This window comes from Ranitomeya variabilis, chromosome 5, assembly GCF_051348905.1.
Source record: "Ranitomeya variabilis isolate aRanVar5 chromosome 5, aRanVar5.hap1, whole genome shotgun sequence".
NCBI lineage: Eukaryota > Metazoa > Chordata > Amphibia > Anura > Dendrobatidae > Ranitomeya > Ranitomeya variabilis.
The window spans coordinates 377,232,081-377,247,774 of record NC_135236.1 but is presented as its reverse complement, the minus strand read 5'-3'; the positions used below and the strand labels follow the sequence as shown (position 1 = coordinate 377,247,774).

Sequence of the window (15,694 nt, the reverse complement as noted above, 5' to 3'; positions counted from 1 at the left end):
AGATGTATATCTTTGTACCTGTTAGCCAGTAGATAGAATAATAGAGAGTCTTCACTGGTTGATACCTTTTAATGGCTAACTGAAAAGATGGTAACAAATTGCAGGCTTTCGAGACTTTTTTTTTTTTTTTCTCTCCCAGTATGTAGTAGGTGTGAGACAGTGAGGGAATCATATACAAGGGTTATGTATCCCCTAAGATTCACATAGAAGCATATTGCACCCACTGGAGTTAATTGGTATGACAACTGCAGCTGTGGTTACAATTCAAAATAAAAGTGTAGACTTGGCAAAGCTATAGGACAAGGTCAGGTATAAGGAAAACCTTATATGGGGTCTTATTTTTGGAGAGACCTATAGGATTGGTAATGGGATGGGTCTTTCCCTCCGCTCCGGTTTTGGTAGTGGCACGTGTCCACGATTCCCATTTAAACTTTCACTTTCAGTTTAGGTCTGGGTGTGTCAGTTTTGGGTTTGCAAGTAGCAAGAGTAGGAAGCTCTGTTTCCGGACTGGTCTATGAGTCTGAACACAGGCCAGAGCCAGAGAAGCAAAACAACTGATGCACAGACGAGTGATATGGTGGTGCTCTGATTCACTATATCACTTTCACCATGCAGGACATTGCAGTAGCTTATATATCCATGGTTATAAAAAAAATAAAAGAGAAGTGTGACACTCACCCAGTTTGCAGTGAAGTTGATGTCTTTTTTATTTTACCATATCGAGGTTACAGACATTTTCTTTGAATTGGCAGGTAAAAAGTGGGGGTGTGGGGAGTGAACAGCAGGACGATGGCCGTTTCGCGCACTCAGCGCTTCTACGGGTCCATGGTCTGGTCTGGTCGGCGCTCATAGCAAGCCTACAATTCAGCTACTTAGCAGCGATCTGATGATCGCTGCTATGTAGCTGAGCCGATCGAGTTGTGCCAGCTTCTAGCCTCCCATGGAGGCTATTGAAGCATGGCAAAAGTTAAAAAAAAAAAGAAAAAAAAATGAAATAAAAAAAATACAAAAGTTTAAATCACCCTCCTTTCGCCCCATTCAAAATAAAACAATAATAAAAAAAATCAAACCTACACGTATTTGGTATTGCCGTGTTCAGTCGCCCGATCTATCAATATAAAAAAAAAAGGATTAACCTGATTGCTAAATGGCGTAGCGAGAAAAAAATTCAAAACGCCAAAATTAAGTTTTTTTGGTCGCTGCGACATTGCATTAAGATGCAATAACGGGCGATCAAAAGAACGTATCTGCACCACAATGGTATCACTAAAAACGCCAGCTCTGCACGCAAAAAATAAGCCCTCACCCGACCCCAGATCACGAAAAATGGAGACGCTTCGGGTATCGGAAAATAGCGCTTTTTTTTTTTTTTTTTGCAAAGTTTGGAATTTTTTTTCACCACTTAGATAAAAAATAACCTAGACATGTTTGGTGTCTATGAACTAATAATGACCTGGAGAATCATAATGACAGGTCAGTTTTAGCAGTTAGTGAACCTAGCAAAAAAGCCAAGCAAAAAACACCCATGGGATTGCACTTTTTTTGCAATTTCACCGCACTTGGAATTTTTTTTCCCATTTTCTAGTACACCTCATGGTAAAACCAATGATGTTGTTCAAAAGTACAACTCGTCCCGCAAAAAATAAGCCCTCACATGGCCATATTGACAGAAAAATAAAAAGTTATGGCTCTGGGAACGAGGGGAGTGAAAAACGAACACGGAAAAACGGAAAATCCCAAGGTCATGAAGGGGTTAAAGAACTGGTTTGTGACATTCCTCTATTTCAGGGTCATTGTCATGATGGTTTTATAATTGCAGTGTATATGTGGAACAATTCTTGTTTGAACCTTATTTTTATGTTTTTGTTTTTCCTCCCTATGACAGGTTGTAGAAATAACATGGCTGCTTCAGCCACCACTAATGTTTACAACGTGAACTCCTCTCAGCCACTTGCATCCTACAACCTTGGCTCACTCTCTGCCGGAACCGCAGCTGGGGCAGGAGCTGGGGCTATCACAATGGCAGCTGCTCAGGCGGTACAGGTGACTGCACAGGTCAGCTTTTATGCTTCTCATACCATTATGTTATGCCACCATGATAAAGATTGATTTGATGACCTTGTTGTATCGGTACACAGATGAAAGAGGGTAGAAGAACTTCCAGCATGAAAGCTAGTTATGAAGCATTTAAAAATAATGACTTCCAGCTCGGGAGAGAATTTTTGTCTAGGGACTCGACAAGTTACTCCTCTTCAGCGCTGGCTTCCACACTGACACAGACGTTGACGTCTTCAGCCACAACAGATTCACGAAGTGGACGAAAAAACAAGTGAGTTTCCATTGAATAATTTCATTTTGACTTTGTTGATGTGCAGCTCTGCTAAAATGATTATGAAAGCCAAATTGCGAATATTAAATCCTGAAAAGTACATCTCAATATCTGCAATTGATAAATAATTCATATTTATTACTGCCCTCAAACTATTTTCTAGTAATATATATACATTTATTTATCAACTGTAGCTGGAAATTCCTGAACAGCCTTAGTAAGGCAAAAAAAAAAATTGGCTCAAATGTGGAAACACATTGTGGAATAAAATGGATAGCTGCTCATTGCAAGTTGGGGTTTTATTTTGGCATTCAGCCCAAGATGCTCCAAATGTATTGAAATGTGTGCCCTATCTAATAAATTTGGCTAATAATACATTTCACTTTTCCCCCCCCTCCATCCATACTGGCATATGAAGAGCCAGTCGTAGTAAATCTACTCCGATAATGATTTTGATATAGGAATGTGACTTGATTTATGTTTTTGTTTTTTTTCTCTTGTATTAAGGAGCAGCAACAAATCGTCAAGCCAGCAGTCATCGTCCTCTTCATCTTCCTCTTCTCTATCTTCATGCTCATCATCGTCCGCTTTAGCCCATGAACTGTCTCACCAACAGACAGCAGCTATTCCAGAAACGGATTCTAATAGCCAGGTTGATTGGACGTATGATCCAAATGAGCCACGTTATTGCATCTGTAATCAGGTCAGTAAATTACTGCAATGGTAAATATGGCAAGAATTGTTACATCTATATTTATTGCAGTTGGTTATAAAGAGCCATTCTAGGAACACATTTGTTATATTAAAGCTCATTACTCTGTCGCCTCATTGGGGGACACAGGACCATGGGTGTTATGCTGCTGTCCACTAGGAGGCGACACTATGCATAATCTGAAAAAGATTAACTGTGGCTCTTCCTATGCAGTATACACTCCTGGACGGCATCAGCCTTCTCCAGTTTTTGCTTAGTGTCGCATAGGAGGCACACCTAAAAGATTTTTACTCCGTTTTTTCCGACGGGATTACAGATGAAGAAAAGAGGGTCTCCTGTGAGACTCCCGGCATGGCTCCTTCCTCGGCCCCCTATGATGGGGTGCCCAGTTGAAGTAGAGATGGCTATTCCCCATGTTGCTCCTTCCCCAGTCCCTCGGGTGCTGGTTCGAAGTCGAGACCCCCCCTCCTTCCCCAATTCCTTTTGGTTTCTGGGTTGAGGTCGAGGCGAGGATAAAGGCCCCTGAAGGTGACAACAGCACCCTCCCTATCCCCCTCTGGGGGTATTAGGTTGAGACACCTCAGGTAGGGCCTGTACAGGCAGCATTCTACAGCTCCCAGCAATGGGCCAGCACACTGCGCCTGCATCCAGGGACCCCAGCCCAGCTGCGGGCTCCTGTTGGGGCCGGGGGGAGTGCAGGCAGGCATGGCACATACAGACACAGGGCTCCCTGCGTCCCTGTCTCTTCGGCAGCACCAGCTGTATACTGCCTCAGGGAGACCCCTACCAGGCTCCCCCTTCCGCTTATAGCCCCACCGCCATCCTGCCTTTAAATCCAGAGGGGTCCGGTTCAGATCCGACCCCCTCCCGGACTTTCGCGCCGGCCTGGAGCCCTTCTGGGCCTCAGGCATCTAATTTAGCCTAGCTGAAGCTGCCGCCCCCCGGATGACAAATATGACACTCTACAGTGCAGTGATTTTCAACCAGTGTTCCGTTGGTGCACACATGGTCGGGTGTGCCGCGGGGAAAGTTCCCCAAACTATGGTGCCCCCTTTGTTTTGTTCCCCGGCAATGCGCAGTCACGGAATAACACATGCGCGAGCTTTGAACGCTCGCGCGACTTAATGACGTCACCGAGGCCGGCGCGTCATCCTGAGAGCGGAGAGACTCTCGCATTTGCCCGCCGCCAAGGTAATGCCCGCCAATAATGCTGTGTATAATCATTAAGTCAGCAACAGCTCATTAACCCCTTCCCGACCTTTGACGCCACGTAGGCGTCATGAGTCGGTGCCAATCCGACCCATGACGCCTATGTGGCGTCATGGAATGATCGCGTCCCTGCAGATCGGGTGAAAGGGTTAACTCCAATTTCACCCGATCTGCAGGGACAGGGGGAGTGGTACTTCACCCAAGGGGGGTGGCTTCACCCCCTCGTGGCTACGATCGCTCTGATTGGCAGTTTCACTTTCAACAGCCAATCAGAGCGATTTGTAATATTTCACCTAAAAAACTGGTGAAATATTACAATCCAGCCATGGCCGATGCTGCAATATCATCGGTCATGGCTGGAAACACTTATGTACCCCCCACCACCACCACCGATCTCCTCTCCGGTCCTCCGTCCGGTGCTCCGCTCCCCTCCGTCGTCCTGTCCGCTCCCCCGTGCTCTGATGCCACCCCCCCGTCCTCCGATCCACCCCCCATGCTCAGATCCCCCCTCATACTTACCGGGCCTCCCAGTGTCCGTCCGTCTTCTCCATGGGCGCCGCCATCTTCCAAATTGGCGGTCGCATGCGCAGTGCGCCCGCCGAGTCTGGCTGGCAGATTCGTTCCAGGTATATTTTGATCACTGAGATATAACCTATCACAGTGATCAAAATAAAAAAAAATAGTAAATGACCCCCCCATCACCCCCATAGGTAGGGACAATAAAAAAAAAAAAAAAGAAAATATATTTTTTTTCTTTTTCCACTAGGGTTAGGGGTAGGGTTAGGGTTAGGGCATGTGCACAAAAAAAAACTAAAAACAGGGAGAGACTGAGAACTGTTGAGGGAGAGCTTCGTGTGTGTCTTTCCACCATTCCTGCCAGGATATCCCTTTTGTGTTTATCGAAACAGGCCCAGGTTTCACACTGAGTGAGTATAAATACATTTAGAATCTATATTATTAACTATATGTAGAATATGTACGGTTTTGGTGTCATTTTGTGCCATTTTGGTTGGTGGTGTGCCCCGGGGTTTTTTAAGTATAAAAAGTGTGCCGCGGCTCAAAAAAGGTTGAAAATCACTGCTACAGTGTCATAAAGTGGGTGGATCGAGACAGGGCGCATTTTTACACAGCCTTGCCGCCTTTTTCCAGTTCTCCGCCCCCTTCTCCTCCTTTCCTCTCTGTCTCAGCAGCCATTTTCAGCTGCAGATTAACCCTGCATCTCCCGGTCTGCAGGACCAGGCAGCCAGTCTCCGGGGGGCACAGGACTGTGGATCTTCGGCGCTGGACCTAGGGGCACACTGGTGGGGTAAGATCACAGCTGGGTTTTTTTACTCAGCTGTGAATCCATATTACCTATAAGGCTCCCCTATAGGTTTCTCTACCCCTGTAAGGTCCTCTGCTGGCAGCACTTCTGCACTCTGTGCACTATGCCGGGCTCAAGGTCCAAGAGAACCAGGCAGAACTGCTATTATGCATTCTGCACAGCCTGTGGGACCGCTCTCCCCAGTAGTAGCACGTAGCCGCATTGTCAGAACTGTATACAAACTAATGTGTCAGAGCCCCAAGAAGCCCCTGCCAATGCCTCGGTGTCTAATGCCACGCCGGAATGGGCTACTCAGATAACGCAATCTATGACGCAGTCTATAGATAACCTAACCTCCACATTGCTTCAGGCTCTGCAGGGTCATGCCCCGGCTATGACCGTTACCCAGCAAAGGGAGAGCTTGACTCAGGAACAAGATGACCCTGGCATATCCACGTCTAGGTCAGGACGCAAGCGGACCCATAGATCAAGTCCATCTGCGTCATCCCATAGCACACGGTCATCCCCCTCTAGGGATAGACACCATAGCTCCAGGTCATCTAGACCGTCCCATTCCAGGGACAGACGATGCAGATCTCCGCAATCCCCGACCAGAGAAGGCCTCCTCCCCGGCCCACTCAGCAGGGGACGCCTCAGTGATACACAGGATTCGGAAAGCATCTGCGACTCTGACTCAGACAGAGAAACGGAGGGGTCCCTGATCGCAATCCCTCCTAGCAATACAGCGCTAGTTGAGGACATAATTTCATCCATCCATCGGGTGCTGGACATTTCTGATCCGCCACCAGAGGCCCCAGAACATAAGATTTCCTTTGAAGGACCTCTGAAGCCGCCTAAGGTTTTCTCTAACCACCCAGAGTTTAAGGCGATCCTTAAAAAGCAGCTCTCACAGCCTGAGAAAAAATTTGCTAATTGCAAATATCTGGAGGCGAGGTACCCCTTCCCACAGAAGGACACCAAGGAATGGACAGATCCACCTGAAGTGGACCCCCCAGTCTCTAGGCTAGCAGCACAGACCCTCCTTTCACTGCCAGATAGCTCAACCCTCAGGGACGCAGCAGACCGGCAGGTAGAACGCATGGCTCGTTCAATTTTCGAGGCAGCAGGGGCATCCCTGGCTCCTGCGTTCGCCTCAGATTGGGCTGCCAAGGCCATTCTGGCCTGGGCAAAGAACTTACAAGCTCTCCAAGCATCCGCTCCTGAGCTGTCGGACCAAGCGGTTTAAATAGCAGTTGTAGCAGACTACATGCTCCATGCAGCTCTGGATTCAGCAAGGGGAGTAGCGGGGATAGCATCAAACGCCATCACGATTCGGCGTATCCTCTGGCTGCGGGAATGGAAAGCGGACGCAGCCTCAAAGAAGTCCCTCACGCACCTCCCCTACCTCAGTGGGAGACTTTCCGGTGAACAGTTGGACACTATGATATCCAACGCCACCGGGGGTAAGAGTACTTCTCTTCCCCAACTGAAACCTAAACGCACTTACAAGAAGCGTAACCAAACTCGATTCCGATCCTTTCGGAATTCCTCCGGCTGGTCCGTCTCGCGTCCAGCACGAAATCGTAACCGTTCCCCACGCAGGGACAACTCCCGATCGACGCAAAGGTCGGACAAGACCTGGCAGTCAAAAGCAGGCCAGCCTAAGCCCAGAGGAGGAAAATCTCAGACTTTCTCCTCATCATGACTCACGGACTCTGGAAGACACCACACCAGTAGGCGGCCGACTTTTGCTCTTTCATCAAGTCTGGCTGCCTATTACAGAAGACAGGTGGGTCATGGAACTAGTGTCTTCCGGATACAAAATAGACTTCACCTCCAACCCACCGGACCGATTCTTCCTCTCTGTCCCCCCAAAACCGCCAGCCAAGGCTGGTGCCTACCACCAAGCGGTCTCCTCGCTTTTTCAAGCAGGAGTCATAGTACCGGTACCCACGACCGACCGCTTCTGAGGGTTCTACTCCAATCTGTTCGTAGTTCCCTAGAAAGGAGGCAGCGTACGGCCCATACTAGACCTAAAACAGCTCAACAAATATGTACGGGTCCGTCCTTTCCGCATGGAGTTCCTTCGGTCCATCATTGCGTCCATGGAGAAGGGAGAATATCTCGCCTCCATAGACATACAAGACGCATACCTGCATATACCCATTGCACCTGCCCATCAGAGGTTTCTCAGGTTCGCAATAGGCCAGGACCACTACCAATTCGTGGCTCTCCCTTTCGGACTCGCCACGGCTCCCAGAGTGTTCACCAAGGTCATGGCAGCCACCATGGACGTCCTGCACTCCAGAGGCATAGTAGTCGTTCCATACCTGGACGATCTACTCATCAAGGCTCCCACCTTCAAGGACTGCGAGCTCACCGTCTCAATCACAACCGATACTCTGTCGCATGGGCTGGTTAATCAACCTACAAAAGTCATCACCAACCCCGAGTCAGTCCCTGACCTTCCTGGGAATGTTATTCAACACCTCCAGGGGTCTAGTGCTCCTTCCCAAGGACAAGGCACTGGCTCTCCGACTAGCAGTTCGCACCCTCCTCCGCAAACCCCCTCGATCTCTCCGGTTTGCCATGAGAGTCCTCGGCAAGATGGCAGCAGCAATAGAAGCTGTCCCATTTGCCCAGTTTCACCTCAGACCTCTCCAACTAGCCATTCTCAAGTCCTGGGACAGGAATCCCTTTTCTCTCGACAGGGAGTTCCAGCTAACGTCGTCAACCAGGAGGTCCCTGCACTGGTGGCTCAAGCCAATCTCGCTACCAAAGGGGAAATCCTTTCTCACAGGTCAATGGAAGGTTCTGACCACCGACGCGAGCCTGACGGGTTGGGGTGCGGTGCACCTACACCACAGGGCAAGTGGTCCCCAGTGGAAGCGACCATGCCCATCAACATCCTGGAAATTCGTGCCATCCTTCTGGCATTGAGGGCCTTCCATCACTTACTGGCAGCCTCTCACATCAGAATACAGTCGGACAATGCCACGGCTGTGGCATATGTGAATCACCAAGGGGGGACCCGCAGTACCCAGGCGATGCGAGAAGTGTCACACATCCTCCGCTGGGCGGAGGACACAGAGTCGGTTCTTTCGGCGGTGCACATTTCGGGTGTGGACAACTGGGAAGCAGACTTCCTCAGCCGACAAGGAATACTCGGGAGAGTGGTCTCTCCATCCCGAAATTTTTCAACAGATCTGTCTCCGCTGGGGGACCCCGAATGTGGACCTAATGGCATCCCACTTCAATGCCAAGGTCTCCAACTTCATGGCCAGAACACACGATCCGCGGTCGCTTGGAGCAGACGCTCTGGTTCAGGACTGGACCCAGTTCCAGCTTCTGTATATTTTTCCACCTCTCCCCCTGATATCCAGAGTGGTGAGGAAGATCAAACAAGAGGGAGTTCCAACCATCCTAATTGCACCGGACTGGGGGGGCGTGGCTATGTAGCAGAAGAAGGAAGACGTGCCTGTGTAAGCTCCTGCCATCCTGATTCTATTCTGCCATTAAAATTCATCATTCATACAAATTCAGACTGGAGCTGATGCCCCAAGACCCCCAGGAATCTGATGACCCCTCCGGATTGACGCAGCGAGGTCCTGGAGTGCCGAAAACTGTGGTGACCCGGGCTAAAGAAAATCTCTTGTGTGACAGCGGCCATATTACCTGCGCGCGCTCTGGCTGAGCAGAGCGCAGGTGCCGGCTTCCCTCAGTGTCGGGCTCTCCTTGCTGGACCCGGCGACCCGGCAGACATCGGTGGGGATCGCTTGAGGACACCGGCGCACAGGAGCCAGAAGATCTGAGCGGGCGGCGGTACCTGCAGGAGACGGAGGTGCTGGGAGGGCACACGTGGAGCGGCAGCCATCTTCTTCATGCACGCTCTGGGACACAAGACGCCATCGCCTACAGCTGACACCGGACTTCCCTTATAACAGAGCTGAGAGGGGCAGGAACGCAGCGGTGAGACCCATCCTGATATACGGCAGTTGTGAGGCCTGAGGGGGACGGAGGGGCTCAGGGGGAGAGGCGGCCATTATTACAGCACGCTGCCTAACAGCACAGGCGGTGACGCTTTATACATTTACAGTGCTGCAGGTGAAAACTTTTCTGTGCCTGGAAAACTAGTGAGGTGGTGCGGTGTATGTATGCCCTGAGACATTGGGCCCTGCACCTCCTCTGTTAATTAATCGCTGCACTGGTGGCACCATAATAGTGGGAATTAACCCCCTCCCTGCTGCTCTCCCTGTCTGCATGAACTGAGCACTCGCCCAACATATCAGGCCTAGCTACATAAATTAACACTTGGACTACCACCCTGCGCTCCTCCCTATCATCACTTGCTAACAAAAAATTTATGGAACCTTGGAGCATTATCTAATACTATACAGAGCTTGTTTCATTTATATCTATAGAGTTGGAGCACGGTTTGCCTACAACTACTTTTAGCACTAATCTGTGAGGTCCTTTTGTGTATACCCGCCATGCAGCATCCTAAAGGAGCAGCGGCTGCTGAAAAACTTAAAAAATTTGCTAAGGATGACCCCCACGAAAATGTGCGCAATCTTAGAAATAACCCCTCATCCTCTCAACGTAAGGGTCGCCCCTCTGACTACACTGGGGAAGGAGAGGAGGAAGAATTGACTCTCAAACAGGCATCGGAGCAGTTAATGCAGGCCATATCCCTCACTAGAGCGTCTCTTACGGAGAAAATAGAGGATGTGCATACTGAGGTGGGCCGCCTGCGACATGATATGCAAACTATGAGGGGGCGTATGTCAGAGGTTGAAACGAGGGTATCTACCATAGAAGACACTATTACTCCTATGGAGGCCAAATTAACCAAAGCCACTGGATCTGTAAATGCTTGGAAGCAAAAAGCAGATGACCTGGAAAATAGACTACGCCGGAACAATGTCCGAATTATAGGCCTCCCGGAGAGGTCAGAGGGTCAGCAACCTGAGCAATTTCTGGAGGGCTGGCTAAAGTCCACACTGGGAGATGAATTCTCCTCAACATTTTCGGTGGAAAGAGCCCATAGAGTACCAACAAGGCCTCTGCCTCCTGGAGCTCCGCCGAGACCTCTCCTGGCACGTCTTCTTAATTGCAGAGACAGGGATACTATTCTTCGTTTGGCGCGACAGAAGGGCCTCATCAAACTTGGCAATGCCACCATATCAATTTTTCCAGATTTTTCCGCGGATCTTCAAAAACAACGTGCAAGATTTGTGGATGTCAAGAAGCAACTAATTGCACCGGACTGGCCCAGACGCACATGGTACGCCGACATCGTACAACTCACAGCAGACGCCCCCTGGCGTCTCCCCGACCGCCACGATCTTCTATCACAAGGCCCGTTCTACCACCAGAACTCAGGGGCTCTCAATTTGACGGCGTGGCCCTTGAGACCTGGGTTCTAACCCAGGCAGGGCTCTCGACGGACGTCATTGGAACCATGATCAGAGCACGGAAACCATCCTCTGCCAAGATTTATTACCGTACCTGGAAAGCTTTCTTTGCCTGGTGCGAATCTCATGGCCAGATCCCACTCCCTTATTCCCTACCCAAAGTACTTGGTTTTCTCCAATCGGGTCTGGACGCCAGGCTGTCATTGGGCTCGCTTAAGAGCCAGGTGTCAGCCCTCTCAGTGCTTTTTCAAAGGCGCATTGCTACCAAGCCGCAAGTAAGGACTTTCCTTCAGGGGGTTTCCCGATTGGTTCCCCCCTACAGACGACCACTAGAAACGTGGGACCTCAACCTGGTCCTGACAGCATTGCAGGAACCACCCTTCGAACCCCTTAAGGAGGTCCCGCTCCGCCTTCTTTCCCAGAAGGTGGTTTTCCTGGTGGCAGTCACCTCACTACGCAGGGTGTCTGAACTGACAGCACTCTCCTGCAGACGGCCCTTCCTGGCTTTTCACCAGGACAAGGTAGTTCTTCGTACGGTCCCATCCTTCCTTCCGAAGGTTGTGTCCGACTTCCACCTCAATGAGGAAATTTCACTACCATCCCTTGTTCCGGTTCATAGAGTGGAGAAGGCTCTGCATACGCTTGACCTTGTCAGGGCATTGCGTGTATATACGTGTCTAGGACTGCGTCCTTCCGGAGGTCTGATTCTCTTTTCCTCCTTCCGGAAGGCGGCCACAAGGGTCTGCCAGCTTCCAAAGCTACCCTTGCCAGGTGGATCAAATCCACCATACAAGAGGCCTACCGCCTTAAGAATTCTCCTCTTCCAGCCGGTATTACGGCACACTCTACACGGGCGGTAGGGGCCTCCTGGGCCATTCGGCACCAGGCTTCGGCACAACAAGTGTGTAAGGCGGCCACTTGGACTAGCTTACACACATTTACTAAACACTACAGGGTTCATACCCAGTCCTCAGCGGACGCGAGCCTGGGTAGATGTGTCCTGCAGGCGGCGGTGCCCTAAGTATAGGGGCCTGTCTGCACAATATTCGTCCATTGCTTTCCACCCAGGGACTGCTTTAGGACGTCCCATGGTCCTTTGTCCCCCAATGAGGCGACAGAGTAAAGGAGATTTTCGTGTACTCACCGTAAAATCTTTCTCTTAGCCTCTAATTGGGGGACACAGCTCCCACCCTGTTGCCCTTTCCGGGCTGTTGTAACTGTTGAGTTCTCATATTGTTTTCTTGAGCTCGTACATAGTTGCCTTCTTACAGGCATAATTATGTTATTCATGTTACATAGTTGCCTTCTTACAGGCATAATTATGTTATTCATGTTACGTTCCTCCTACTGCTTTTGCACAAACCTGGAGAAGGCTGATGCCGTCCAGGGGTGTATACTGCACAGGAGGAGCCACAGTTAATCTTTTTCAGATTATGCATAGTGTCGCCTCCTAGTGGACAGCAGCATAACACCCATGGTCCTGTGTCCCCCAATTAGAGGCTAAGAGAGAGATTTTACGGTGAGTACACAAAAATCTCCTTTTCAGCCAGCTGTAAATGGATGCAACTCCCAGCTTAGAGTGTTTCTGACTATCATTGGCTCTATGATGATTCAAGTTTATTTCAGAGTAGTATTGCATTATGAAATTTATATAACTTGTTCCAACAGAGTATCCCTTTGTCACCCAAGCGTAAAGTCAGTGCCACATTTTGGATCTGTGGAGGTCAGATTGGACCCCAACTGATCTCCAGAACTGAGCACTTTTATAATTAAAAATAGCATCAGGGTGCATGTTCGACTAACGCTTCATTCATTCTCTATGAGATTGATAGAGTACTTTTTCCGGACATCCCGTAGAGAATGAATGGAGTGGCAATGAAGATAAAAATCGGTGGAAGTCTCGCCCCATTAATCAGCAGTTATCTCTGTTACTTTGCTACCCTTCTCTATTATAGTAACTAGAAATGAATGGATTGCTTTGTGTAACCATGATCCAGGTCAATGCTCTCTGGTCATGGACAGGAGTTGCTTGAATTTCCTGAACTTTCCAGTTCCTGGGATCTCAGAGGGTAAGGAAATTAGTGCAGCTCCTGTCCACAGCCTGGAGTGCATTGTCCTGGACCATGAACTGGGGTTGCACATGTCTGCATAGCAACGGACTACATACCCTGCAGTTGTACTTCCATCTGTTCCAGTTTTGTTGCCAAGAAGTTGAGGACAGATGGAAGTCAGTATGACTACGGATTTGTCTGCCGCTATGGAGGTGGCTTGCTTCATTTTAGATGCACTGGAAGAATAAAGATAATTGTTTCAGAAGGTGACCTCCTCTTCCAGGACTAGTTGACTAAGTTCCAACAGTATGTTGGTTTCTGGGTTAAATCCTACCTACATTTGAACTTTCCACACACTTTTTTTAATGTCCATAATTCATAGTAGCTTTTCAGTTATATTTTATTAAGTTGTGAATCTCGTGTTCTAGGTTTCCTATGGTGAAATGGTGGGCTGTGATAACCAAGATGTAAGTATTACTACTTTCTGTATGTTCAGCCAAACTTCTAGTTTTTAGTCTGGGAAATATAGATTCCCAAATTTCCAATTCAGTTTGTAGAATTGATGCTGTTTTTTATACTTTTTCCCTCCTAATATATGTGTAGTTTGCGTACTTCCTGTGTAAACCCCAACCTGCTTCCAGTATCACTTGGCATCTATTTTCTATTTCAGTGTCCAATTGAATGGTTCCATTATGGATGTGTTGGATTATCTGAGGCCCCTAAAGGCAAATGGTATTGCCCACAGTGTACCGCTGCTATGAAGAGGAGAGGAAGCCGACACAAATAGCAGTCATACGGACTTTAACATGAATATTAAGGCTTTTTAATGCGACGTAACATGTTACAACAGTCGGGTTGCTTTGTTAACTGGTGTACTGAACCGAATACTACTCTAGTGGCTCAGCACCTCGAGATTTGTATGTATTGAATCACATTTCTGTCCTTCAAGGATTTCAATATGTCGTTTTTTTTCCAATTTCTGTTTACATTTATATATTAGAGATGTCTCTTGCACGAAATTCCAGGTTATGTGTATAAAATCTCCCGTCAGAGTATGCCGTCATTTTTACACTTTGTAAACATGTTTGTTTCCTTTTGAAACAAATTTCAGCTGGCTGATGAAATGGTTGTTTTTGGGCTGGCATCCATTGTATGTGTACATATTTCATTATTTAATATGTCATGTGAGGAATAAAATATTAGTAAAATGTACTACAAACTATAGTGTTGTTGTTGTCATTTTTATCAGTTGTAATTTTTGTTACATGGTAGCGTGAGGCAGTGACTGGTGTTACATGTGAGGGTCACTGTCTGTTCCCCCCCCCCCCACCCAGGATGCGCACGGAGGCGTATTGAGGCCATGAGAGGGCATTGCAGTCACAGGCGTAGCTGTGGTTGCAATGCAGACTAAAGTAGGTATAGGTCTTGGACATGCTGGTTGTCCAAGGCAGATGTAGGGGAAAAACCTGCCCTGGGCTTATTGTGTTTCGAAACGTACTACAAGATGGTAGTCATGCAGTCCGTTTCATTTCAGGCCGGGTTTTCCCTGTGGCTGAAGGCATCAGATTCAAGTTAAAAACCCTGCAGTATAGGGTTTTAGGGTTTGGGTGTGCCAGGTTCAGAGTCAATATCAATCTGGTGTTGGCAGGAGGCTCAGCAGAGCTCCACGCTGAGAGAGGCAACACAGGCCAGCGGTGCCAAACGGCCAAGGCCGCTGAAAAGCCTGGCACCCACAGCGATGCAGTCTCCCATGGCAACTGGTCTCAGGAGGTGGACTGGCATGATTAGTGACTGTAAACTGGAGCATATGGTTCCCGACTGCTATCCCTAGGGTATATTCTACTGTGCAATGCTATGAGTAGAACATTAACACAGTGGTACAGTCGCCCACGGCAACGGGTCAGAGGTGGACTGGCGTGTTTAGTGATATAATCCAGAGGATATGTGCCTGGCTGCAGTCCGGAGAATATCATGTGCTCTGGTTTTGTGAGTTGAACATTAGAGATGTTTTGCTTTGAACTTTTCTGGGTCACTGCCTCATCACTGTACAGAGTGCTAACGCCGCACTACATATAGTGGAAAGAATGCAGGCAGTGTGAACTGAGGCAAACCCCAAACTGTTCTGCATGTCAGTGAGCAAGTCTGCTGGAGAAATGGAGGAGCTTTTGAAACAGGTGGTCCTCACGCGACAAGAGGCGCTGCCCTTCCAGCAGAGTATCCGAAAGAGGCATTGCCGTGGCAGCAACCGCAGTATCAGCGATTGTAAAGAGGAGACCCCTAAGGTGAGGAGTAGGGTTGAGCGAAACGGGTCGTTTATTTTCCTAAGTCGCTGACTTTTGGCAAAGTCGGCGTCTCATGAAACCCGACCCGATCCCTGTGTGGGGTCGGCCATGCGGTACGCGATCTAGGCGCGAAAGTCGCGTTTCGTATGACGCGTTTAGCGCCATTTTTGCAGCCAATGAAGGAGCGGTAGAGTGCTGACGTAGGTGTTAGGGGGCGTACACAACAACAGGCATGTTTTTTTCGCGTGCAGCACAATGTTGTGCAGATGTGGAAAATCAGGAGAGAGTGAGTGAGTGAGAGAGAGAGAACGAACCTGGGCTCTCCGGACCACCCGATAAGTTGGATTGAGCTGTATACAGCTACTCAGGACTTTGTACAGGAGCATGACAAAAG

At 48.7% G+C, this 15,694-nt stretch overlaps 1 protein-coding gene across 1 annotated transcript in view; it reads left to right on the top strand.

Annotated features, from left to right (window-relative positions):
• The window catches only part of ING3 (inhibitor of growth family member 3), a 38,688-nt gene extending 24,448 nt beyond the window's left edge, over positions 1 to 14,240 (top strand). Inside the window, exons 8-12 of the mRNA XM_077264966.1 lie at positions 1,886 to 2,055; positions 2,139 to 2,329; positions 2,837 to 3,032; positions 13,447 to 13,485; positions 13,689 to 14,240. Of these exons, the coding sequence (XP_077121081.1) occupies positions 1,886 to 2,055; positions 2,139 to 2,329; positions 2,837 to 3,032; positions 13,447 to 13,485; positions 13,689 to 13,805 (713 nt within the window). The 3' untranslated portion in view covers positions 13,806 to 14,240. The remainder of the gene's footprint in view (positions 1 to 1,885; positions 2,056 to 2,138; positions 2,330 to 2,836; positions 3,033 to 13,446; positions 13,486 to 13,688) is intronic.
• Positions 14,241 to 15,694: the final 1,454 nt, after the last annotated feature.